The sequence below is a fragment of the Pleurodeles waltl genome, chromosome 3_1 (genome assembly GCF_031143425.1).
Source record: "Pleurodeles waltl isolate 20211129_DDA chromosome 3_1, aPleWal1.hap1.20221129, whole genome shotgun sequence".
Taxonomy (NCBI): domain Eukaryota; kingdom Metazoa; phylum Chordata; class Amphibia; order Caudata; family Salamandridae; genus Pleurodeles; species Pleurodeles waltl.
Window position 1 is genome coordinate 839343627 of NC_090440.1, and position 24718 is coordinate 839368344.

Sequence of the window (24718 nt, forward strand, 5' to 3'; positions counted from 1 at the left end):
TCTTTGTTGTTGTGGCTGCTTCCGGAGGCCACGTTTGCACAAGTCCATACACGTCCCAACTGAGGAAAGTCAAGGATGGATTATGGTAAAGAAACATGGCATGTCAGCATATTTATGGGGACATTTATGGAATAAATATAGACATAAAAATAAGGATTTGCAGTGGCTGCCGGACGGCTCTTTTGAACCAGATAAACTAAGATGTCTACAGGAACAGTTGTTAAAAAAAATGTAAGACAGTCTATGTGGGAGGGCTTTAATTTAAGGGAAAAATATGTTTGACCATTAGCTGTGAAAGAACAAAAAGAAATAAAGAAAAAGAAACGTAAAGGTATATTACAAAAGGTTAAGGAATATGAACAAGACAAAAGGACCAAATGGATAGAACAGATGTATAAGGAATTTAGGATGACCACCAACAAAACATACACTGTATGAGATCAAAAGACTGAAAACAAAGAAGAAACGTTAGAAATGTTATTGAGTACCCCACCACCATATGCCCCTGCCCAACAGATACCTGTGCCCCCATTGGGTGGGGGCCCGCTGGGACAAGAGGTAGGACAGATCCCACCCCCAGTTCAGCAGGTAATTCGTAATGCACCTCATTTTCTTCCTCCTCGGTTAGGAGCGGTGGGACCTGCTGCAGGGGTCCCCCAATAGCGTACCTTTCAAGACAGTGCTCACAAATCTGGGACTCCTATGGGTTCTGAATCTGCTGGTAGACTTTTGCATCCGTAAAGCATTGCAGCTGTGCATAACATACAATGCCCTAAAACTCACTTTGATGTGCGTGCCTTTATTTGATTTACTTCTTTCTGCCGCCAATGGACCCCTAACTTTTCATTGCTCGCTAAACCATTGCTTTCTCTCACGCTTAAAGATGTTAGCATGCCTTTGCCTTGGGATGGTCAGTGTCAAAAAGCTTTTGAGGAATTAAAATTTGCTTTGTGTAATGCTCCAGTTCTGGGTAATCTGGATATGGCAAAGATTGTGTTTTGTTTGTTCTTGAAAAAGATGGTTGCAACTTAGTATTAACACAACCCCATGGGTGCCTATTTTTCCTCCACCTTGGATCCTGTAGCAAAGGCTTTGCCTAAATGTTTACGTTCTGTGGCAGCAGCAGCTGCAGTTAATCTGAAAGTTATGTGCTGGGTCATCAACAGTATTGGTGCAGCATGCAGTAGATTACTTGCTTACTAAAACACAAAACCAGCACCTAACTAATGCACGGCTGTCAGAGTTGGAGCTGACCCTGTTTGCTCCTAATATCACATTAAAAAGATGCAATGCTCTCAATCCAGTTCAACCCCTCCCTGAACGTTCAACAGATAATATCCATGATTGCGTAATAATGACTGAAGAAGAGACGATGGAACGGTAGACCTAGTGGACACTGCCTTATCTGATCCCCGGGGAGAATTGTATGTGGATGGGTCTTGTTTCAAATTACCAGATGGTACCACCACGGCTGCATATGCTATTACAACATTAAAAACTGTTGTGGAGTCTTGTAAAATACCCTATTGCTCAGGTTGCAGAGCTGATAGCATTGATTAGAATTTATGAGTTGAGTAAAGGATTGACAGTGAATATATATACTGACAGCCAATATGCATTTGGTGTGGTTCATTCGTTTGGCAAACTATGGAGAGAGAGGATTTGTGACCTCTCGTGGAACAAAAATACAACATGGTGACTTGATTGTGAAATTAGTGAATGCATTATCTTTACCCAACAAGTTAGCAGTAGTGAAGTGTAATGCACATAAGGAAATAGTGGATGAGGTAGGTCAGAGTAATACATTTGCAGATGAGACAGCTAAGAACACCACTAGATCAGAAGTGAGCTTAATGTATGTGGTAGGCACTGCCAGGTGGCTCCCGGACGCACCTATGTTTGATAAGACGGTAGAGTGTGTTAAAGAGATACAGACTGCTGCTAGTGATAAGGAATTACAAAGATGGATCTCTTGTGCAAGAATAGGTGACAAAGCGTGTTGGATAGATTTGAAAAACGCAGATGGATGCTTCCAGATGCATATGTGAATGCCATAGTCTTACGAGTGAGAGGAGAAGGGAAATAAAGAAGCCCAGTTCTCACCACTGTTTTCATAAAAGGTTATTATTGCTTATCTCCATAATAACATATGTGCATCACAAAATTGTGTCTCAGAAAAACTGCACCCTCTATGGATTCTTAACTTTGAGTCACAATTTTTTTTTTTTCCTGTACGAGTGTGATCCCTATTTTATGTAGGTAGACTGTTGTGGTCACTGTCAGTAGTCTTGACCTCACATTTCTGTAAATACTTAGGGGGTCATTCTGACCTCGGCGATAAAAGGCTCTTACCGCCGGTCAGAAGTCCGCCATTCTACCGCCGCGGCCGCGGTAAACCGCCACGGTCATTCTGACCCACAACTGCCAAGCCGCCAAAAACCCGACATCCACGGAAGGCCGCCTCATCAGCGGGCAGCGATAAACTGGAGATGACCAAACCTCCACCGCCATGCCAACACAAACACGCCCATGCCATTACGACCCACGAATCCACGCGGCGGTCATTCAACCGCGGTATTCCATTGGCGGTACACACCGCCGCGGTCAAAATACACACCCAGCTCCAAAACACAGCCACATTGGACAATTTGAAATACACACACCTGATACACATACAAACACCACCCCCACACATCCAAGCAACTATAAAACACACACCCACATCACCCACAAACCCCCACTAGTTGGAAATCGGAGAGAAGGCGATAGAGAGAGAGAGAGCGAGCACAGCAATCGAAAACCCCAACACACACAGGAACCCAACATCATCAGCCACACCACATCTACGCACACATCACCACACACCACCACTCACATCACCACAAACACCACCCCACACCTCATCCACACCACCCCATGGCACCCCAAAGACACCCCAGGTTTTCGGACCAAGAACTCGGGGTCAGGGTGGAGGAAATTATAAGGGTAGAGCCCCAGCTCTTCGGCACACAGGTGCAACACACCACAATAGCCAGGAAGGCGGAGCTATGGCAGAGGATCATCGACAGGGTCAACGCTGTGGGACAGCATCCCAGAAACAGGGAAGACATCCGAAAGCGCTGGAACGACCTACGGGGGAAGGTACGGTCGATGGTCTCACGACACAACATCGCTGTGCAGAAGACTGGCGGCGGACCACCACCCACTCCTCCCAAATTCACAGCATGGGAGCAAGAGGTCTTGAACATCCTGCATCCTGCGGGCCTCGCTGGAGTAGGCGGAGGAATGGACTCTGGTAAGTCTAGTCTCAACTACTCCCCCCCCCCCTCCAACCACCAGCATGCCAACCCACACCCCCACCCTCACCCCCAACCCCAACCCCCCAGCACACATCCTCCCTGCCAATGTCTCACCAGCACAACCCAAAACCAAACCCTGAATGCCAACACAAACCATGGACACCCATCACCTATGCATGACCACTGCACATACCCGTCCCCCCCACAAACCACCCTCACAACTCCTGCCACAAGGGAATGCCAGCACTGGCGGACAAGGGCACCCACAAATCGCACGCCATGGAACACACAGAAGCAATAACCATACTCTTTCACCCCTGCAGGGCCCGAACGCCAACACACCGGCCAGGAGGGTCCAGATATGTCCATCCCACCCCCAGAACAGGCCCCCAGTGAGGACAGCAGCTCTGTCGACCTAGAACCTGATGACCAGCCCGGACCATTGGGGACCTCTGGACAGTCGGTTCCCCACACACAGACACAGGCCACAGCAGACCTAACCCCCTCTGGGAATATCAGCACAGCTCCCACCCAGCGGGCCCATGCCTCTGTCTCCAGGACAGGTCAATCAGCGGTGTGTCCGCCACTACAGGGCACCCAGGCTGACCCAACACCCCAACAACAATAGGGACCTGGGGGCAGTGGTAGTGGGCACACCGTCCAGTGGACAGAGGCCCGGGGAAACAGGGCAACTGGGAGGGCTGCATTGCGACAGGGGGGTGAGGACAGGCCCAGGGAACCGACTCTCCAAGAGGCCCTCACCACCATCATGGGAGCATACCACCGCTCCCAGGAGACGATGGCGACGGTACTGGCCAGGTTCCAGGAGATCCAGGCACAGCAGGAGGAACGGTACATGGGGTACAGAGAGGAGCTCAGGAACATCGTCCTGGCCCTGAACCTAATAGTCACCACATTGCGGGACCATGTTGCACCCCAAAGGGCCCCTGTCACCAGCCCGGACCAGGAACAGCCTACCACCTCCGCCGGCGCTAGTGGACAGGAGGCCCCCACACAACGACGGTCCACCAGAACCCCACCTCCTGCTGAAGATCAACCACCCCGCAAGAGGAGCCTGAGATCACAAAGGAAGACAGAGTAGGATGCCAAGACCCCCGCCAGCATAAGATACCCCTGGATGTCATTCCACTGTCCCACATTGTCACCCTGTCCAACCTTGAACTGCCCCTGCTCCATCCTTCCACAGGCATATGGACAATGCACCTGTGCGACCGAGAACTGGACTCTGCCATGGACATCACTCCACCCCCACCCATCACCGTTTTACTATCATTGACCTATACGTAGCACTTTAAATAAATCACTAATTGCACTTAAAACACTCAGGAGTCTGCTTGTATTCTTAACAAATGTATTACACATAACGGTTCAAAAATGTTCAGTTACATTGTGATGACAACATACCAATGTCAATGTGCTTTACTCCATGGGCGAACAAACCAGAAGTCACGCAGTGGGTCATACAGCTCTGAAAAGGGAAGGGAAAGTCACAATTCAGTTGAAAGGAACTGGGGGGAAACACAGAAAGTAGAGATGCAGGAGGCCAGAGGTAAATGTAAAATGGCGTGGGGGATTCTTACCTGGGTGCTACTGAAAATACTGTTGTATGACTGTGTCCCTGTTGTCCGTGTCGTCCCAGTCGTCTTCCTCTTCTTCACTCTCCACAGGCTCCACAGCTGCAACAACACCACCATCCGGACCATCCTCCTGCAGAAAAGGCACCTGGCGTCGCAATGCAAGATTGTGAAGCATACAGCAGGCCACGATGATCTGGCACACCTTCTTGGGTGAGTACATTAGGGATCCCCCTGTCATATGCAGGCACCTAAACCTGGCCTTCAGGAGGCCGAAGGTCCTTTCTATGATCCTCCTAGATCGCCCATGGGCCTCATTGTACGTTCCTCTGCCCTGGTCTGGGGATTCCTCACTGGGGTCAGTAGCCACGGCAGGTTGGGGTAACCAGAGTCACCTATTAGCCACACACGGTGTCTCTGTAGCTGTTCCATCACATAAGGGATGCTGCTATTTCGCATAACATACGCGTCATGCACTGACCCAGGGAAATTGGCATTTACATGGGAGATGTACTGGTCAGCCAAACAGACCACCTGGACATTCATCGAATGGTAACTTTTCCTGTTTCTGTACACCTGCTCATCGTCTTTTGGGGGTACTAAGGCCACATGGGTCCCATCAGTGGCACCAATGATGTTGGGGATATGTCCAAGGGCATAGAAGTCACCCTTCACAGTGGCCAAATCACCCTCCTCAGGGAAAATAATGTAGCTCCGCATGTATTTCGTCAGGGCAGACAACACTCTGGACAAAATCTTGGAAAACATAGGCTGAGACATCCCTGATGACATGGCCACTGTTGTCTGAAAAGACCCACTTGCCAAAAAATGGAGGACTGACAGAACCTGCACCGGAGGGGGAATTCCTGTGGGTTGGCGGATGGGGGACATCAGTGCTGGCTCCAGCTGGGCACACAGTTCATGTATAGTGGCTCGGTCAAGTCGGTATCGAAGTATTATATGGCGTTCCTCGATTGTCGACAGGTCCACCAGCGGTCGGTACACAGGAGGATTCATCCTTCTCCTCGCAAGTCCCAGCGGACGGTGCCTAGGAAGGACAACATGGAGTACAGAGTCAAGCAACCCACAGGTACGTAACTACAGCTTGCACAGTACACGATTCTCAATGCATTGAATGGCTTGTATGAGTGGCAATGCAAGGCCTAGGCCTGTGTGACGCAGTAGAAATTAAGCCATGTGGGCCCTTGAAATGGCGGCTGCCTGACCTGAGAAGTGTGACAGTGGGATGTGAGGTCAATGCGCTGGCGTGACACACCGTGGCGGTAGGCGGTCGAAGACCGCGGCGCCAAGCCGCATTGGTTAACATCGAACCCTATGGGTTTCACGAGCCAATGACTAGGTGCGCCGGCGGTCGTGGAACGCACCGCGGCGGTACGCACCGCCGCGGGCGTGACAGCCATTTTCTATCTGGTTAATCACTCGAGACCTGATCATCCACAGGAGAGGACCTATACTGCAAGTGCTGCTGTGACCTCGGTCTGGGAGATACAATGGCTGCTGCGACTGGGGAAAGGGCCCCTGCCTTCACTACAGAAGAGTTGGAGAAACTTGTTGATGGGGTCCTGCCCCAGTATGCGCGACTCTACGGTCCTCCAGACCAACAGGTAAGTACACTGTGTGCACGTTGAATGGGCTATGCCTGGGTTGTGTATGGTGGATGTAAGATGGTGGGGTGGGGAGACAATGACGAGTGCAAGGCACGACAGATGAGAGCATGCGCCACATGGCAAGGTTGGGGAGGGGGGGCCAATCGCATCTATCATGCGGAAAATTGATGATATTTCAATTTCCACCCTGTACATGTCAAATAGGTCAGTGCCCATCAGAAAGTCGACATTTGGCGTGCCATCGCCAAGGAAGTCTGGAACCTGGGGGTCCACAACAGACGGGGCACCCACTGCCGCAAGAGGTGGAAGGACATCCGCCGCGGGACCAGGAAGACCGCTGAGTCACTGCTGGGGATGGCCTCCCAACCTAGGAGGGGTGCCAGTCGTACCCTGACCCCCCTGATGTCCCGGATCCTGGCGGTGGCCTACCCCGATTTGGATGGGCGCGTGAGGACATCACAGCAGACACAAGGGGGTGAGTACCAGCACATTCAGCTATCTTTACGCGCAGTGGAGGTGCCTGGGTGGGGGAAGAGGGCTGTGGGTGACATTAGGCCAGGGCGCTTTCTGTAGTGTAGTCCTCTCCTTTAGCCATGTCCCTGTGCCCCCGCCCCCCACCTCTGTAGGGTGACAAGTACAGCTATCCATGGTCCTGCATCACCCATGTGCGCGTTTGTTGTCCCTAGACCTGTTGGCCTAGTCACAAGTACTGAGTAGTGTACTCCGATTGCGCGGCTTAGTGCATGAGGCTCCTGTGTCTGTCCTCTCTGCCAACGGTGTTTACAATGCATGCACTCAACCTGTTTTTATGTCTCCCCCCACCCTTTTTCTTTATCTTCTTGTGCATGTGTGCATTAGCATCATCAGGTGGAGGAGAATTGGCACCGGAGCACGAGGGAGCTGCAACTCACAAGGCCCCGGTGGGCCATGGCACAGACACCGAGGCCACCAGTGATACGGAGGGTGAGGGGAGCTTCACAACGGGGAGCCGTGGTGACACCAGCGACACCGACACGTCCTCGGATGGGAGCTCCCTAGCCACCCAGCGTACCATCTCCGCCCTCCCAGCAGCCCCCCCGCCTTCGCTCCGTGCCCGCTCGCCCAAGAAGGCGGGCGTCTCCTTCGCCCCAGGCACCTCAGGCCCTGCCCCTGTTACCCCTGCTGCCCTCAGTGAGGAGGTCATTGACCTCCTACAGACCATCATTGTTGGGCAGTCTACCCTTTTGAATGCCATCCAGGAGGTAGAGAGGGAGGTGCATCGTAGCAATGCATAACTGGAGGGCATTCATTCGGGTCAGGCTGCCCATCAACGATCGTTCAATGCTCTGGCCTCAGCACTGACGGCAGCCATTGTCCCTGTTTCCAGCCTCCCTCTTCTAACTGCCTCCAGCCTGTCTCTGTCTCCTGTTCCTCTGCCTATCCCACCCACACCATCAGACCAGCCTGCACACACCTCAACACCCAAGGGCAGCTCATCCAGACATAAGCACCACAGATCACACAAACATTCACCCAAGCAACATCCAGATGCAGACATGCCAACAGCCACTACCACCTCTGTGTCCCCCACCTCCTCGTCTCACTCCTCCCTCCCTGTGACGTCTCTACTCACACCTGCATGCACACCACCAACAGCCAGTACTTCCATCACCAGCACACCCTCCAGTACAGTCCGCACACGTGCAGTCACCACCCCCACTGCCATTTACACGTCCCCTGTGTCCTCTCCCACTGTGTCTGTCACCCCCTCTTCCAAGACACACAAACGCAGGCAGCCACCCACCCAACAGCCAACCACCTCACGACAGCCTCCAGCCCCCAGCCCATGCACCTTCACCCAAGGACAGCACACCTGACTCTCCTACAACCACCTCCTCTTCCTCCACTCCCATAACCACTACACCTACCCTTTACCCTGGTCCTAAAAAACTTTACCTCTCCACTCTTGACCTCTTTCCCTCACCTGACCCCCCCCCCTCCATCTGCTAAGAGTCCCAAGAGCGCCTCAGCCACCACCAGCCCGGCTTCAAGGGTCACCGTAGTGCATGGATTTTGGAGTCCCCCCTTTGCCAGCAATGATACATCGGTCAGCAGCAAGGGGACAGCCAGCCCCCCCCCCCCTGGAAAGAGGACCCGTAAAGTAAGGGGCCGCCGCGGGACGACTGACACGGCTGCCCCCAAGGACCAAAGTTCTGCCACTTCACCTGCCACAACATCCAGGGGAGGCAAGGCCCAGAGAGCCACATCGAAGGAGGGCAAGGGCAGCAGGGCGGAGAAGTCAGCCAGCAGGAGCGCGGACCAGGAGGGCCCCACAAGCCCCATCCCGGGTGTGAGGAAGGACACCCAAGGGCCCAGGACACCGTCACCGAAGGGTCCAGCAACTGCACGGTCGGAGGGCGACTGAGCAGGGAGTCGTGGCCAGGTCTGACCCCCGCCGTGCAGAAAGGCACCGCTGAACAGGGCCCCGCCGTGCAGAAAGGCACCGCTGAACAGGGCCCCGCCGTGCAGAAAGGCACCGCTGAACAGGGCCCCGCCGTGCAGAAAGGCACCGCTGAACAGGGCCCGCCGTGCAGAAAGACACCGCTGAACAGGGCCCCGCCGTGCAGAAAGGCACCGCTGAACAGGGCCCTGCCGTGCAGAAAGGCACTGCTGAACAGGGCCCCGCCGTGCAGAAAGGCACCGCTGAACAGGGCCCCGCCGTGCAGAAAGGCACCGCTGAACAGGGCCCCGCCAGGAGGAGCACCGCTGAACAGGGCACCGTCGGGAGGAGCACCGCTGAACAGGGGCCCTTCATCTCAAGCACCGCTCCGCTGGGCCCTTCATCTCAAGCACCGCTCCACTGGGCCCTTCATCTCAAGCACCGCTCCGCTGGGCCCTTCATCCCAAGCACCGCTCCGCTGGGCCCTTCATCCCAAGCACCGCTCCGCTGGGCCCTTCATCTCAAGCACCGCTCCGCTGGGCCCTTCCTGTCAGGCACCGCTCCGCTGGGCCCTTCATCTCAAGCACCGCTCCACTGGGCCCTTCATCTCAAGCACCGCTCCGCTGGGCCCCGCCGTCTCAAGCACCGCTCCGCTGGGCCCTTCCTGTCAAGCAGCGCTCCGCTGGGCCCTTCATCTCAAGCACCGCTCCGCTGGGCCCTTCATCTCAAGCACCGCTCCGCTGGGCCCTTCCTGTCAAGCACCGCTCCGCTGGGCCCCGCCGTCTCAAGCACCGCTCCTGGGCCCTTCCTGTCAAGCACCGCTCCGCTGGGCCCCGCAGTCTCAAGCACCGCTCCGCTGGGTCCTTCCTGTCAGGCACCGCTCTGCTGGGCCCTTCATCTCAAGCACCGCTCCGCTGGGCCCTTCATCTCAAGCACCGCTCCGCTGGGCCCTGCCGTCTCAAGCACCGCTCCGCTGGGCCCTTCCTGTCAGGCACCGCTCCACTGGGCCCCGCCGTCTCAAGCACCGCTCCGCTGGGCCCTTCCTGTCAAGCACCGCTCCGCTGGGCCCCGCCGTCTCAAGCACCGCTCCGCTGGGCCCTTCATCTCAAGCACCGCTCCGCTGGGCCCCGCCGGGCCCCGCCGTCTCAAGCACCGCTCCGCTGGGCCCTTCCTGTCAGGCACCGCTCCGCTGGGCCCCGCCGTCTCAAGCACCGCTCCGCTGGGCCCTTCCTGTCAAGCACCGCTCCGCTGGGCCCCGCCATCTCAAGCACCGCTCCGCTGGGCCCTTCATCTCAAGCACCGCTCCGCTGGGCCCCGCCGTCTCAAGCACCGCTCCGCTGGGCCCTTCATCTCAAGCACCGCTCCGCTGGGCCCCGCCGTCTCAGGCACCGCTGGCCCAATGACAGTGCCGTTTCTGTGTCCTGCTACTGTTCACGCTGCACTCGGGCCACCCTGCCTCCTCCATTGCCTGTGGAGACTGTTATCCACTTGATAGACTGTGGCTTTGCTCTCCCCAGGATATGACAGTGAGCAAGCCACCCACTGTAGAGACTTGAGAGACTGTGGCTTTGCACTCCCCAGGATTGAACAGTGGGCATGGTGGCCCCTTCTTGGATCTGGCGTCGTGGACTCATGTGGCTGTGGTGCCCCCCCTTCTGATGCCCCTGCAGTGTTCTCTCCAACGGACTCAGGTCTCCTGTGTGGGCTTTGCCCATGTGTTGATACACTTTGGCCCACGGACAGTTCAAATTTCAGTGACTGTGCTGGACTTATTGCCTCTATTTATCGGTTACGCAATGTTTACACTTGGATTTTTTTGATTCATTTTCCTATTTTACCATGACTTCAATGAACCTATTTTATACATAAATTTATTTTCGCACTTTAATTATATCTTTTCGTTATTCCGGGGGGTTTGGGTGGGGTCACTTTGACTTGGTGCTCTGCATTGGTGGGTAGATAGTTGGAGGGTGGGTGTGATGCGTATGTGTGTGCCCGTAACCCTTCCTCCTCCCCCCCTCCCCTGTGTCGTAGGTGCGGTACTCACCGTTGTCGTCTGCGCCGGAGTTCGTACTCGTGGTAGATGAGCAGGTAGACGAGAGCAGGTAGGATGTTCAATTCGGGCTCCATGCTGTCCTCCGTCCTCGTGGAGTGTATAGAGGTGAGCGTTTTCCCGTTCCTAGTCTGTTTCCGCCGTGTTTTTATCGGCGGTGCTCCCGCCCCGGAAAAGGTGGCGGATTGGTGAGTTGTGATAGGGTGGGTGGTACATTGTCTGCCGCCTGCCTGTTGGCGGTGACCGCCGCGCTGTTTGTGTGTCCCGCCGTGGCGGTCGGAGTGTTAAAGTGGCGGGCCCTGTTGGCGGTTCCCGCCAGGGTCAGAATTCCATTTTTTGGACCGCCAGCCTGTTGGCGGGTTGGCCGCCGCTTTATCACCGACCGCCAGGGTCAGAATGACCCCCTTAATATAATAATACTTGGCTCTTTGAACTTACACTTTGCAGATAAGCAGTATGACTCTACCTATCCTGCAGTGCTTTAGCCACTTTAATTACATAAAGTTGCAACAAATACAGTAGTTTGATTTCGTGCACACCTATGTTGTGTACTTTGAGAGATCCCTGATATTAAACTTAGGTGGTACAGAACCTGCATTATACCCATAAAAGGAGCTTTATTCCCTGTAACTGTATGCTAGGTCTGTACATGGCTCCACTATAAACCTCTACATTGTACGTAACTGAATCATGCTGTATTTGCTACTGCATTTTAAGAAGTATTGGGAAACAATTGGAAAGTGTTTGAGAGTGTCTACAGTCAAGCATCCTATGATCCAAATGCTTAGGTATCAGTATATAATAATATAAGGGTAGTGCTCCTTATATTCACATTGCAAATTTCTCCAAGAAATATCTGGGTCTTATTAAGAGGGCTGTGAGCTTCATTCTGTTAAGTGTCACTACATACTAGACGGCCTAAATTTTGATCTATTCATGGTTTTAATCTATCCACACTGTATAGCTCTTCATACCCTGCCGTGAAATATTGCCGGGTGGTGTGGTACGAGGCCTGCCAGGTTTGGTGTGCAGGGCTAGTAGACTGGTAGTTTCTTTGTGTCCTATATGGAAAGCATTGTGTGCCTTGCTTGAAGAACAGTAGGGCTTCAACTTTGTTGTTGCAAACTTGTAGAGGTATCAAGTAGAGAGGTGGAGTAGTGTTTACAGCTTCCTCTCTTTACAGAAGTGCCCGGTAAGTGTTGTGCTTGGGTTTTAGAGAGTTGTGGCTTTTTTGTATGCTGTATGTGGGAAGTAATGGGTGTTGTTCGTCAGGTACAAGGAAGCTCCAATAATGCCTTGAAGATTGTTTAACTGTCCTTATTCACACAGTGCCGCAAAGAAGAGTAAGGTAGATTAGGTCAGACTTTAGGGTTATAAAACCGTTCACTGTGCATGACCCGGCCATCTGTTTGGGAGTATCCAGTTCTATACTGCCCTCTAGAATTCAAGGTGGTCATGAATGATCCTTCATGCTTTGAGCAAGTTCCAGAGCCTGATTGTCTCCAGAGAGTAAGAAAAACTGTGGATGCGGTTTTTTTTTTTTTTTAAAGAAAGAATGTTCTGGAGTCATGCTTTCGGAGTATTGTTGTCGATTTAGTTGGAGGAACGTAGTTCCAACACCATGCATGATACAGCGATTGATGCCAGTAGTCTTGAATGAACTATGTCCGGACCTGGACAGCCGTTGCAGAGCAAGTACGACTGCAGGGGTGCAGATTTGCATGTTTACGTGTGGGAATTACCTAGTTGCAGCATTCTGGATTCTTTACCATCTCAGCATTTGGCCCGCAAGAAAAGAGTACAATTGTGTAGTGTAGGCATGATGGCACCAAAGTGATACTGGCCTGAACCCTGTGTGGAAAATTCTGAATGTGGGAAAATGTGTAGTATTCACGTAGTGAAGAAAGACATGAAAGAGACTGGTTGAATTACATGGACACTTCCAAGCCCCTTACTTTCTTAAAGCTTTTTGCTTTGAAATGGAACCTGCCAGACTCTTGAAAAAACATTCAGGGTTCCGTGGAATTATGCACTAGGACAAATACGCCAGGGAACCTCATGGAGAGTTCAAGCTCTACATGTTGATAGTGATTAAGATACTTCTGCTGAAGCATTTCTGTGCCTGTCATATTTCTATGCCAGATACTAAATCTTGTATTGTTTCCGAAGCTTGTGTAATCTGCTGATTAAACTGCAGAATATTCTTGTGTGGATTCATGTCGTTTTGCTGCATTGAGATGTACACCATTGAATAGTTGTTAAACATAAGACTTGCAGTTTGGATAATCAAGGAGCTCAGAAACCTAGTAATGTATCCAAGTGCCCTACTGATCTTACCTAATGTTTGTGAAAAATGTTTTTAAGACTGAAAGAATGGAGTTTATCAATTCCTGAATTTAACTAATTGTTTTTATTTTTTTTGTTCTAGGTGGAGAGTTTCATAAAGGTTGTGCATGAAGCAGACAAAAAGCTTGCAGTGGCATTGGAAAATAATTTTCCTACTTTAAGAGACCATACGTAGGCACCTGCATTTCCTACGATTAAATTGCAGCAATTTTTATTCCGGTTCATTCATCCAGATACCTCTCAGTAAACCTCCAAGTAACTTGGATGTAGCCAAATAAATATTTATGTAGGGAATTTACTTTTTTTAATTGGTCGCAGTACTTTTCTTCGAGAGTTGCCAGCAGAATTATCTGGTGTAATCAAGAGACTTCCTTACTACTCTGTATAGTACTAAAGGTCATATTTTGTGTATCTGTCTTCGTACAGTTTCTGTGTTGCTAATTTCTTTTAATTTCCACACATACCCAATCTTGACATGTGACTAATACAGACTAAACTTTTGAGCAAATTATTATGTTCATTTGTCTCAGTTACATTATTAACATATTGGAATTTCACCACGTAGTGGTGGAACAGAAAACTTCTTATTTGATGCTGGAACTGTACCTGTGCCTCCTCAGTACATAGGCAAGATAGCCTGGCTCTTCAGAGCCTACACATATATCTCCTGTATTCCATACACTGTTCCTGTGTATGTGTCAACCAGTGAGGACTGCACTCCACTTCCCAATTACACACCGATTGTGATTCCATGCTTGGGGGACCTCTGGTCTGTCCCAAGGTAAAAAAAAATTAACATTATAAAACGTGTTTTTTTTAATCCTTTCCTCAGCATGCTGTGGTATAATCTTTTTTTATTTTAGTGGTTTTATTTTTAAAAAAATGTATTTCATTCTCAAATAAAACAAGGTACGGCTCATATACAGCATATAAGTAATATAAAATATCTTAGCTCCATAGGGAATCAGTTAAACCAATAAACCAAGCAGCTAATAAAACAGGTGTGAGTAACAGCGTGCTGCATCACGTTGAAATTTAATTTATCATAACAACATTTATGAACATATTGAGGCAAGAGACCTTAATAGAAATAAAACAAATAGTCAATCTAACAGAGACTTCTTGCTGCAGATTTCTTACTTTATAATTTCCCCAGGCATCCGACTGGATTGGGGAGATTTTTCGCGAGCAGTACCCCTGCGCTGTGGTAGGTGGCGTGAATCAGCTCCACATGCGTCAGTGGGGGCATCCACGCTAGAAGTTAAGTGTGCTGCACCTACATAGGCACCACCTAGGTGCGCAGACATCTGTTCTTTTCTTTCCGCGCCAGCCAGCGCTGATGCGGAAAAGAGCTAAGCCTGGTCATTTTTTGACTAACTTTTTTTTAAACGTTTTGTCAAGTTGTTTTTGAGGTTTTCCTCATGGTGTGGCTGGATTGTCATCTAGGAAGACAAGCTTCAAGCCCTGTAGCACCTGTCACCGACCAACGTCAATGATTGACCTCCATCTTGTATGCCTGTGGTGCATTGAGCGCGACCATGACCTGGAGTCACGTTCGGACTGCTGTGCCATGGACCTGAAGGCTTTGAGGGAGTGATCCCTCAAGCTCCTGGCAGCTCTGCGTGCAACGCCGTGACGATCGAGGTCCTGGTTGGGCGGAAGGTCCCGGGAGGGGTCACGGACCCAGAGATTCTCGTCGCACTCCAAGTTGTCTGGTCACTCGGGTAAGTCCTGGCATAAAAAGAAGTCGACTTCTCCTAGTCTAAAAGATGACGAGATGCAGGAGCATCATCATGACAGACCTGGCTCTGTGGCAGAGCCTGTGCCTGGGCTGACCCAGTGCCTCCCTGACTTTCCAGGAGCCAGAGCAACCCCCACCCAATTGAAAGAATTGTATGAGACCATGTCTCATTTTTGGGTGACTGACTCCTCTGGCATTCCTTTGGGCAGCCCTGTGGAGTCAGCAGGGGCCCCTTCTGGGTCCATTCCAGAAGTTCTGGCCCTTGCTACAGTTTGGTCCTGATGATCCTTTCCTGAATCCGACTGGCGCTGGTCGTGCCATCTCAACCTTCCTGGATGAGAGTCCTGATGCTGACGTTCCCGGCGCCACCCCCATTCTAATCCCAGACTCCAATATAGAGTGGTCTGGAGCCATTCCTTCTACGTCTGATCCCTGTTCCTATTGGCTGAGGTTTGGGGAGGAATGGGAGAGGTCACTGGGCCTTGAACAACACCAGCCCATGGAAGATCATAATATGGACTGGTGTGAGGAACTGGGTAAAGCCAGTGGACTGGATACTTCTCCTGGTATGCTTTGTTCCCTACTGTTGCTATGGAGTAGGGAACTTCTTTTGCAGTGATGGTATGGAGAGTAGCTGCGGACCTTGACCTTCAGTAGCCTTCAGTGGCAGTCAAGACTTATGTCTTGATGGAGGTGCTGCAAACAGGAGTTTCCTGCTCAAAAACACTTCTCCTGTTTAACGGAGCACGCACTGTTATCCTTTTGGGGATCTGGTCCAAAACCTGCACAGGGGCTCCTGTGAATAGGGTGATTGGCCGTCGCCACCTCCTGCACCAGGAGACCTAAACAACTACCCAAACAACTTTACCCAACACCCTACCCCAGAGAGCTTGGTGGTCCAGACCTCTAGGTCCCATGTAAATTCTGGTGCATTCTCCTTGAACAGGAAATCCAAGAGGCTGGACTCTTTGGGTAGGATGATGTTTTCTTATGTCAGCCTAGCGGCGTGGTCCGTGAAAACCACATGCCTTTTGGGCTGCTCTTCTTACGTTTTGTGGGAAAACGGTTTCACAGGTGCTGCCAGTGTTCCTGGACGAGGCCCAGACTGTACTCTCGCAGGCTGTTGCTAATGGGAGGGATGTAGTGAAGTTCGCCATCCATTGTGGACTTGACACAACCAAATCACTGGGCAGGGCTGTTTTGTCGCTGGGACCATGAGGCGCAACACCTGGTTGAGGATGACTGGCTTTTTGTCTGATTTCCAGTCAATATTGTTGAGCACGCCCTTTGATGGCTTCCATCTCTTCCGTAAAAAGGCGGTGCAGTGCTTTTAGGTCCTTCTATGGCCCCATGTCCCCCACAATCAGCCTTTTGCTCTCTTTGTGACTACAGAAGGGGCTTCCAGCAATGCCCATCATTGGTCGGGCAGTCAAGTCAGTCCAACACCTCCCAGCAGCTGTAGTTCTAAATACTCTTAATCTGCCCTCATAGAATTATGCAAATCTAGTTGTCAGCAGGATTTGCGATCTGCCCCACTGGCAGTCCATAAAATTGGAACAGGTGGGTTTTGCAGCATGTCCGAATGGGCTACTTCCTCTCCTTCATGAACACCCCTCCTCCTATGCCACCATCTTACGACAGGCTGATGGTGGATCATCTCTGCCATCTCCAGCAGGAAGTCACAGCTCTCTTGGCCAAGGGAGCCATAGAGAAGGTGCCAACACCCGAAGTAGATTGTGTTTGTTATACCCACTGCTTTCTAGTGCCAAAAAAAACCAAAGGCCTTCGTCCTCTCCTAGACCTATGGTCACTCAGCTACTTCCTCAAGAAATAGAAGCTCAGGTTCCAGCTACCCTGGATTCAAGAGACTGGATGGTAGCACTGGACTTGCAGGACTCATCTTTCCACATCCTGCCTACTCACAGACGTTGCCTGCAGTTCATGGTAGGCCATGAGCATTTTCAGTTCACTGTGCTCCCTTTTGGCCTTACCAGGGCCCCGCGGGTGTTAACAAAGGTGATGGCAGTGGTTGCTGCTCATCTGCGGAGATCAGGGGTATCAGTCTTCTCCTATCCCGAAGACTGGCTGTTGAAGGCGGGCTCCCCCCAGGACTGTCATCTCCCACCTCCGGATCTCCTGGACTTCGTTGGAGTGCACGATAAACATGCCAAAGTCACACCTGACTCCCTCACAGACGCTCTTTCATCAGTGCTGTTCTGGATACAGTGCAGTTTCGGGCTTTTCCTTACAAATGTTAAGTCCAGTATATTTAGGCTATGATATTGATGTTTTAGCCTCTATCCTGGATTTCAGTGAGACAGACTCAGAGGCTGTTGGGACTCATGGCCTCCTGCATCCTGCTAGTAACACGTGATGGCATATGCAGACTTAGCAGTATGAACTAAAGTTACAGTGGGCACAGCATCAGGTGAAACTCTCTGACATCGTCCAGATCTTGGAGGGAACTGCGAAAGACCTGCAGTGGTGGCTAACGAATTGCGATTGTGTTAGCGACTGACCCCTTTCCCTTCCCCATCCAGATCTCATTGTAGTGACAGACATGTCACTCCTGGGTTTGGGTGGGTATCTGGGATAGGTGGAGATCAGAGGATTCTGGCCTTCGGCAGAGTCCGGACTTCACATAAACTTGCTTGACCACTGAGCAATCCAACTGGCTTTGAAAGCCTTTCTACTCTTCATCATGGGGAGGCTAGTGCAGTTGTTCACAGACAACACCACTGCCATGTAGTACTGCAAAAACAGGGCAGGGTGGAATCATGGACCATTTGTCAAGAAGCTCTACATCTGTAGACATGGCTCGAACATCAGGCCATATCCCTGGAGGTTCAGCACCTAACCGGTTCTCTGAATGCGAGGGCGGACAACTCAGCCAAAGATGCCTAGCTGATCACGAATGGCATCACCATTGGGAGGTGGTGCAAGGTCTCTTTTAGCAGTGTACAGAGCCTTAGTATGATCGGTTCACCACTGCTGAGAAGGTTCAGTGTCAGCAATTTTGTGCACTGGAGATTCCAGGGCTGATCTTGCCCAGAGGCACTTTTCGTCTTAAGTGGAGCTCAGGACTCTTGTACGCCATTCCACCCATAGCACTCCTGCCCAGTGTACTGAATAACAACTGGCCACAGTCATCCTTGTGGCTCCGGACTGGGCACAAAGAGTCTGATATCCTGAGATACTGAGCATGGCCATTGATGCTCTGATGAGGCTGCCCGATCAGGAGGATCTTCTGTCGCAGAAGGAGGGACGGGTTCTCCACCCAAACCTGTCGTCTCTCCGCCTTATTGTGTTAAGATTAAGTGGGAGGCAGTTGACAGCTTTTGACCTTCCTCGTAAAGTCTGTGATGTAATCTTGGCAGCCAGGCATCCCTCTACTAAGATGGTATACACCTCCTGAAGGAAAAAAATTGTTGTGTTGTGTGCAAAAAACAAGTTGATCCCCCTTCTTCCCCCCTTTCTCAGGTTCTTCTTTTCATACTTTCTCTTGCACAGAAGGGCTGTGCAGTGGGCACTCTTAAGGGGTACCTTTCTGCTATCTCTTCTTTTTTGCGGTTACCTGACCAGTCATCTCTCTTCAAGTCCCCTATTGTAAATAGATTTCTTCACGGTCTTGTGCATCTCTTTCCCCTACCCCATTTATCATGGCTCATTAGGACCTTAACCTTATGCTGACATTGATGATGTGTGCTCCTTTTGAGCCTCTCCATAATTGTCCCCTCAGGCTCCTTACACTCAAAACAGCCTTCCTTGTGGTGATTACATCTGACCGAAGAGTGAGTGAGCTTCAGGCCTTGTCATCCAAGCCTCTTTACCTCACTGTCTATACTGGCAAACTGGATTGGAGAGATGTATAGAGTTGAGACAACATATAGTGACCACCACCCGAGGTCAGAATCAACTGTAGTGTATGTTCTGCCTCACACTCCTCACAGGAAGGACCCTCAATGGTTCAGATTGCATTTGCTAATGTGGCATTTTTCAAAAATTGACCGAAGGGTCAGAGCCTCTTGTAGCAATTCTTTGGAAGTCATAAGGTGCCTGGATTCATAGAGTTGCCCAATCTGCATAACATCAGCTTCAATCCATGGAGATATGTTGATTCTTCGCGAGGGGCAGTGATAACCCATACTTGGTACTAATAGGGAGCTCTAGACCATAAGCATATATCTTATGTTAGCCCTTTGATGATATCTACACCAGCCATTCCATTAGTAGACAAGATACCCCAGTGGTAGGCCAACTGTTGCCATATAAAAGTTCTGTAACAAAGGTGCTTCGAAGGGAGGGTGTGAGACATTGCAGCTCAAGAGTAAGCGGTGAAGTTAGCCTTGAGATCACCTATTGGAGCTGCATGGTTATGTAGTAGGTCTCAAAATCTTGACCACAAAGGCGTCCTTCCAAAATGGGCAAAAATTACTTGGGCAAGGCTACCTTATATCTGCATCGGTTCCAAATCATATCCCCGAGTAACAATGCAGATTCACTGAAGAAACAATATTTGAGAACCACCGGTATAGTGATGAGTTAAATATAGTAATGGTGGCCGTAGGATCATTTTGCACAAGGAGATGTGCCTAAAAGGGATAGGAATAGTTTGCTCCAAAAGCTTGCATTCACATGAGTATTAGGCAGTGCCCCATCGCCATTACATGTTATATGTTATGTCTGTTAATGTTCACCCTTTCCAGATCAGTGATATTATTTTGTAGAATACATTTTTCTTGTTTTTCTGTGTACACATTTTCACGTATGACAGTATTATGCAACTAGTTTATGACATTCCAGTAACATGATATGTTCATGGCATCTGTAGCTGCAAATATCCACGCTCTGCGTGCTCCCGCCATCTAGTGTTGGGCTTGAACATATGCAACTTGTTTTTCTTTGATGAATTCTTCAAGTCATGAGGCATAGTGATGCCACCTACTACTGGTAATGTGCATGCTTATCTACTGCTTTCTTAGGTTGTTTCTTCCGCCGTTGGGTTTGGATGTGCATCTTGTGAGCTCTGGGTTGACCCCTTGTGTTATTTGCCACTGGTATCTCCGTTCTTCCACCCCGGTTCACGTGAACAATCATCCTTCTGCTTTGTTTTTCGACAGCAGTAATCTCAGTCAACCTCGACGACCGAGTTCCATCTGTCACCCCTCCCAGAACACTTGCCACCTCATTGGGTCCTTCTCCTCCTCATCTTCTATCAAGAATGCAGACTGCGTGACGAAAAGGACCCCTTTCTAGTACTGTTCACAGTGACGTTTTACTTTTTTTAAATACTCCTGGAGAGATCACAGTCGCGTCTGTAATTAATGTCTGTCTTCGGAGATTAACAGGGCCTCCTGCTCCACCTGCCTCATCTCCCTTTCAAATAAGATGCTCAGGTACTGTAGACATAGGCGGCTACCTCTGTGTACCATGTCGCACCACCAGGAAGAAGTCTTTCCCCACCTTTTTGAAACCCAAGATGTCAAGATGGAGCAACATCATACAAAAAGAGAGGGGATAGGAGCTATCAAGGTCCAGCATACATTCTCCCCTATGTGAAACAATGTACAGAGAGTATGCAGTTCCCTAATGCATGAAATGGAAAGAAAGGTTGAGAAATATGAATTACAGGAGCAAGAGCCCTCACCCACCCAGTTGGGTGGTATGCTTCATCATGGGGCAGCTTCTTGTTGGGCGGGCACTGCAATGCCTAAGAGGGCCCTTGATGGGGCTCTTTGGTGGAGATCTTTTAATATGTTTTTGCCCTTATGAGCCTGAGGTGGGGTGCTAAATGTGTAGATTGGAGAGAGGAAGTGTGAAAGGGTAAAAATGATGACTATTTTATTAAGATGGTGGATCCTGTCATATCTAAAAACAAAGTGAAAGGGTGTAGGAAATAATGGCCCTTGTATCTCGAGGGATCAATTTAAAAGGAGATCAATATGTTTCTTGGCAACACAATAATCACGGATCTAATGCAGTTCGTCAGGACCGTTCAAAAATTCTAATCTACATGGGAGTGGGAAAGTGGTCCAAATTGGTTTAGTGCCTAATCCAAAAACCACCCGTAAACTGTGGTGAACTCGAGACCTTTTGTAAGCTAGTTAAGTGAGGACACGCCCGACCTGGAAAAGAGAAAGAGAACAAGTCTATACAAACATATATTATCAGTGTATGTGTTCCCACATGGTAGTGCGGCAGCATATTAAGTGGTGGCCCATCCTGAAGTGAAATGTGACCTGAAATGCTTGCAGTGGACGAAACATACGTAGAACATGTGACATAAAGTGAGCATCTCTTGTCGGATATCATGTAAAAGATGCTGGGCATTGTGATGTTGGCAAATACATTCTGACTATGTTGCCATCCGCATTCACAAACTGAACAAAACACACACAGAAAATATAATACAAGTCACCGCAAACCAACTTTATCTATACATTGAATGGCAGCTCATAAATCATGTACAGTTTCTTACCCTGTCAGAAAAAAATACGTCTCAGTTATTGTAGAAAAAGCTGTGCATCGTACGGTATAGCTGGAAGTCAAAGAAAGTCAAAGTCCGTGTCAACCCTGGCAGTGACAGGCGCCGTGGATTTAAGGTAGGAGAAAGTGCTTAAGGCGTCTTGCGTGGGCTACTGCCGGCAACCTACCCCTCTTTGCAATCCTGGAAGAGTCCAGGGTGAGGTGAGGAGGTCGCGGCTTAAGATGCTGCTGTTTGGCTTAGTTACTGTCAGAGGGCGGAGACTAGACAACGTGCATACATGAGGACAATGCAGCATCAAAAACTAAGCCAACGGATCTGGCATAATGGGATGGCTTGCTTTGCTCTCATGTCAGAGAGGAAAAGGCCAATAACTAATGGGGTGGGCAAGAATTCAGCGAAAAAAACGGAGAAAAAGATATGATTATAAAATAACTTAATACTGGTAACAGTTAACACGCACCATTACATGATAAAGTGCGGAAAATAAAGTCACCTGGCCTGAAGAAGGGCTGCACCAAGAAGCCAACAAATATTGCCACTTTAAAAAAATGTTGGCACTAGAAAAAGATGAGTATTTTTGAGTAGATGAACAGGGAAGTGTGCACATGTGAGGCTGACATGTAGGAACAGGATAAGGAAAACGGGACTAACTTAGAATGGGCTGTTTCACATTAAAGACGCGTGGAGGCCAAGAGTTCATAAACCAGCCAAGAGTCTTTAAAGAGGTCTTTAAAAAGGTCAGCTAACTATTCCCTAATAAAGTGTAGGGAGACAGGCTCATGATCCCTGAGAGAGATTGAACTGGGCAGACACTAGATGTAGCTGATTAGAGTGTTGTGCACACCGATCTGATGTGTGTGAACAAGGATAACTTGAGCAATCTGGGTTGATCAAGTTCACTCCAGGGAATATCATCATTGAGGAAAGTGATACGTGTCTCCAGGCAAAACACCCAATGTTACTCTGTGTAGAGCAAAGCTTTCTTGTTCGTGCTGTACCGTGTTTCCAAGATAACGCAGTTTACATCATGTAGGGTATGGTTCATATCTCTAAAGTGTGAGATCATCTTGATAGCTACCTTTTTACATCTTATGCCACTCCGATGTTTGTTTAAACTTTTACACTTCTAGTGGTCATTCCAATCTATCTACGACCACGTGGACATGTTATCATGTAAACACAAACCTTAGTATTGCAATTTGTTGTGGTTTAGCAAGGTCCAACACTGTCTCTTTAGTGGGTTTCGTAAGGTGACAGACACTGCAAGTCGCACAGGCGTAATGGTCCCCTGATGGGAGGGAGGTACCATAGGTTGTGTTGTTCTTTCCTTAGTGGTCTGCGATGTGCCTACATATCCCGTAGATTATTGTTTCATTTAAAGGCGAACTAGGGGATCGGGATATCTAGGGAAACATTTGTAGAATGTCACAGCACTTACGGATAATCTTTTGAATGCTATTAGAATTTGTCATGTACATTTTTCATCAGGTTCTTTAGGTTTTCCTAGCAGGGGATGACACATCCCCAGACACGGGGAGTACCACTCAGAGAAGAAATAATACATTATTCCAGTACTGCATGTAGCACAGACAGGGTAGCAATACAGGCCACAGAGGCCCTCCTAGTATGCATGGGTATTCAATGATGCTTTTTCAATTTCCTCAACCAATATGGCCAAACCGTTTCCAAATGTTTCCACCAGGTCCTCACACTCCCTTCCCCCCTTTCCCCTCAGACGTTTTTAAGCAGAGGCTGGGGCAGAGAAAGAGGCATATGAAGAAGAGGGAGCAAGGATGCTCAGTGGAACCAGACTGAACCCCAAATGCTTACAAGGAGCCAGACAAAAGACCCAAAACAAAACTGATTGTCAATCTGTCCAAAGGGTACTCACTGCTAGTGAGAGTACAATTCTCGGAAAAGGTCTGGGTTTTGTACCCACCCCTAGAAAAGACCACTTCAGGCTCAATGGTGAGTTGCACAACTTTTTCGGAGGGATACAACTACATGATTTCTTTCAAGACAGACCTGTCCGAATTAAGCAAGGAGACTCTAGACTAAGCAATCCTTCCAGATTCCCTCCCAATGCCAATCTAGTTTCAAATGAGGGTTTCACCTTTGAACAAAGTTGTCCTGAAAGATATCAAGGACTCCAGAGCTAAACAGCAATTTTATATCACGACCCCAGAATATCTTTTTGCTGTCAAGTCCCTTGCTAGTGACCCCTTCATCACAATAAAACCAGCTAATAAAGGGGGAGCCATTGTCGTCATCGCCACCATTGATTACAGAATTGAATGTCTAGAACAACTTGCTGCCTGCAGTTACCACAGACTCATAAAACACAATACCATAGATATAATTTCTAAATTCCGGTTACTAATTCATGAAGTGGAGACCCTGTGCAGGGTAACCAAGAACAAAGATTATTTTTTGCTCAGTATGCAGCCTGAAACACCGTACTTCTAAGTACTTTTAAAAAAAAACTTTTTTATTTATAATTTTGCATAACAAACAGAAGAAAATAAAAAAGAGGGAAAAGAAAAAGGGTCCACTGGGTGCTCCCAAGATACATAAGGGTGTCCTTCCACCTCCTAGGAGACCAATAGTGTCCGTTATTGGCTCCCTTCTAGAAACACTTTCCAAATTGTGCAACCACCTTCTTTAACCCTTAGTGGAACAAACATTGTCCTTTATCAAAGACACTAAGGACGTGCTAAGCTTGATCGAGGAAGCTAACAATGTTAGCAACATAGACTTTCTGGTCACCTTAGATGTAGAGGCTGTCTACACCAACATCCCACTGGGTGTGATCCTTGTGGTAACAGGAATTCTGTGATCTGAGCCTTGGTCCTCTCCCACACCAGCATACTTCATTAGTAAATGTGCTAACATTGCTCTTAAAGTGACCTTTTTTCAGTTTGAGAACACTGTACACCTCCAAACCCAAGGTACTTCCACAGGAAATACATTTGCACCCAGCCTGGCATGCCGCTTCATGTCTCATTTTGAGAAGGAATTTATTCTCTGTAGTGACAACCCCTACGTTGATAACATTCTCCTGTGGTGTTGCTATATTGACAACATCTTTTTATTATGGCAAGGGGATTCTACTATCTGAGAATTTCACAAAATGGATTAACTCTCCTAATC

General features: G+C 49.3%; 1 protein-coding gene across 1 annotated transcript in view; it reads left to right on the forward strand.

The window, feature by feature from the left end:
- SAAL1 (serum amyloid A like 1) overlaps positions 1-13851 on the forward strand; it is a 222266-nt gene extending 208415 nt beyond the window's left edge. Inside the window, exon 14 of the mRNA XM_069223754.1 lies at positions 13423-13851. Coding sequence (XP_069079855.1) covers positions 13423-13515 — 93 coding nt within the window. The 3' untranslated portion in view covers positions 13516-13851. The remainder of the gene's footprint in view (positions 1-13422) is intronic.
- The last annotated feature ends 10867 nt before the right edge of the window (positions 13852-24718 follow it).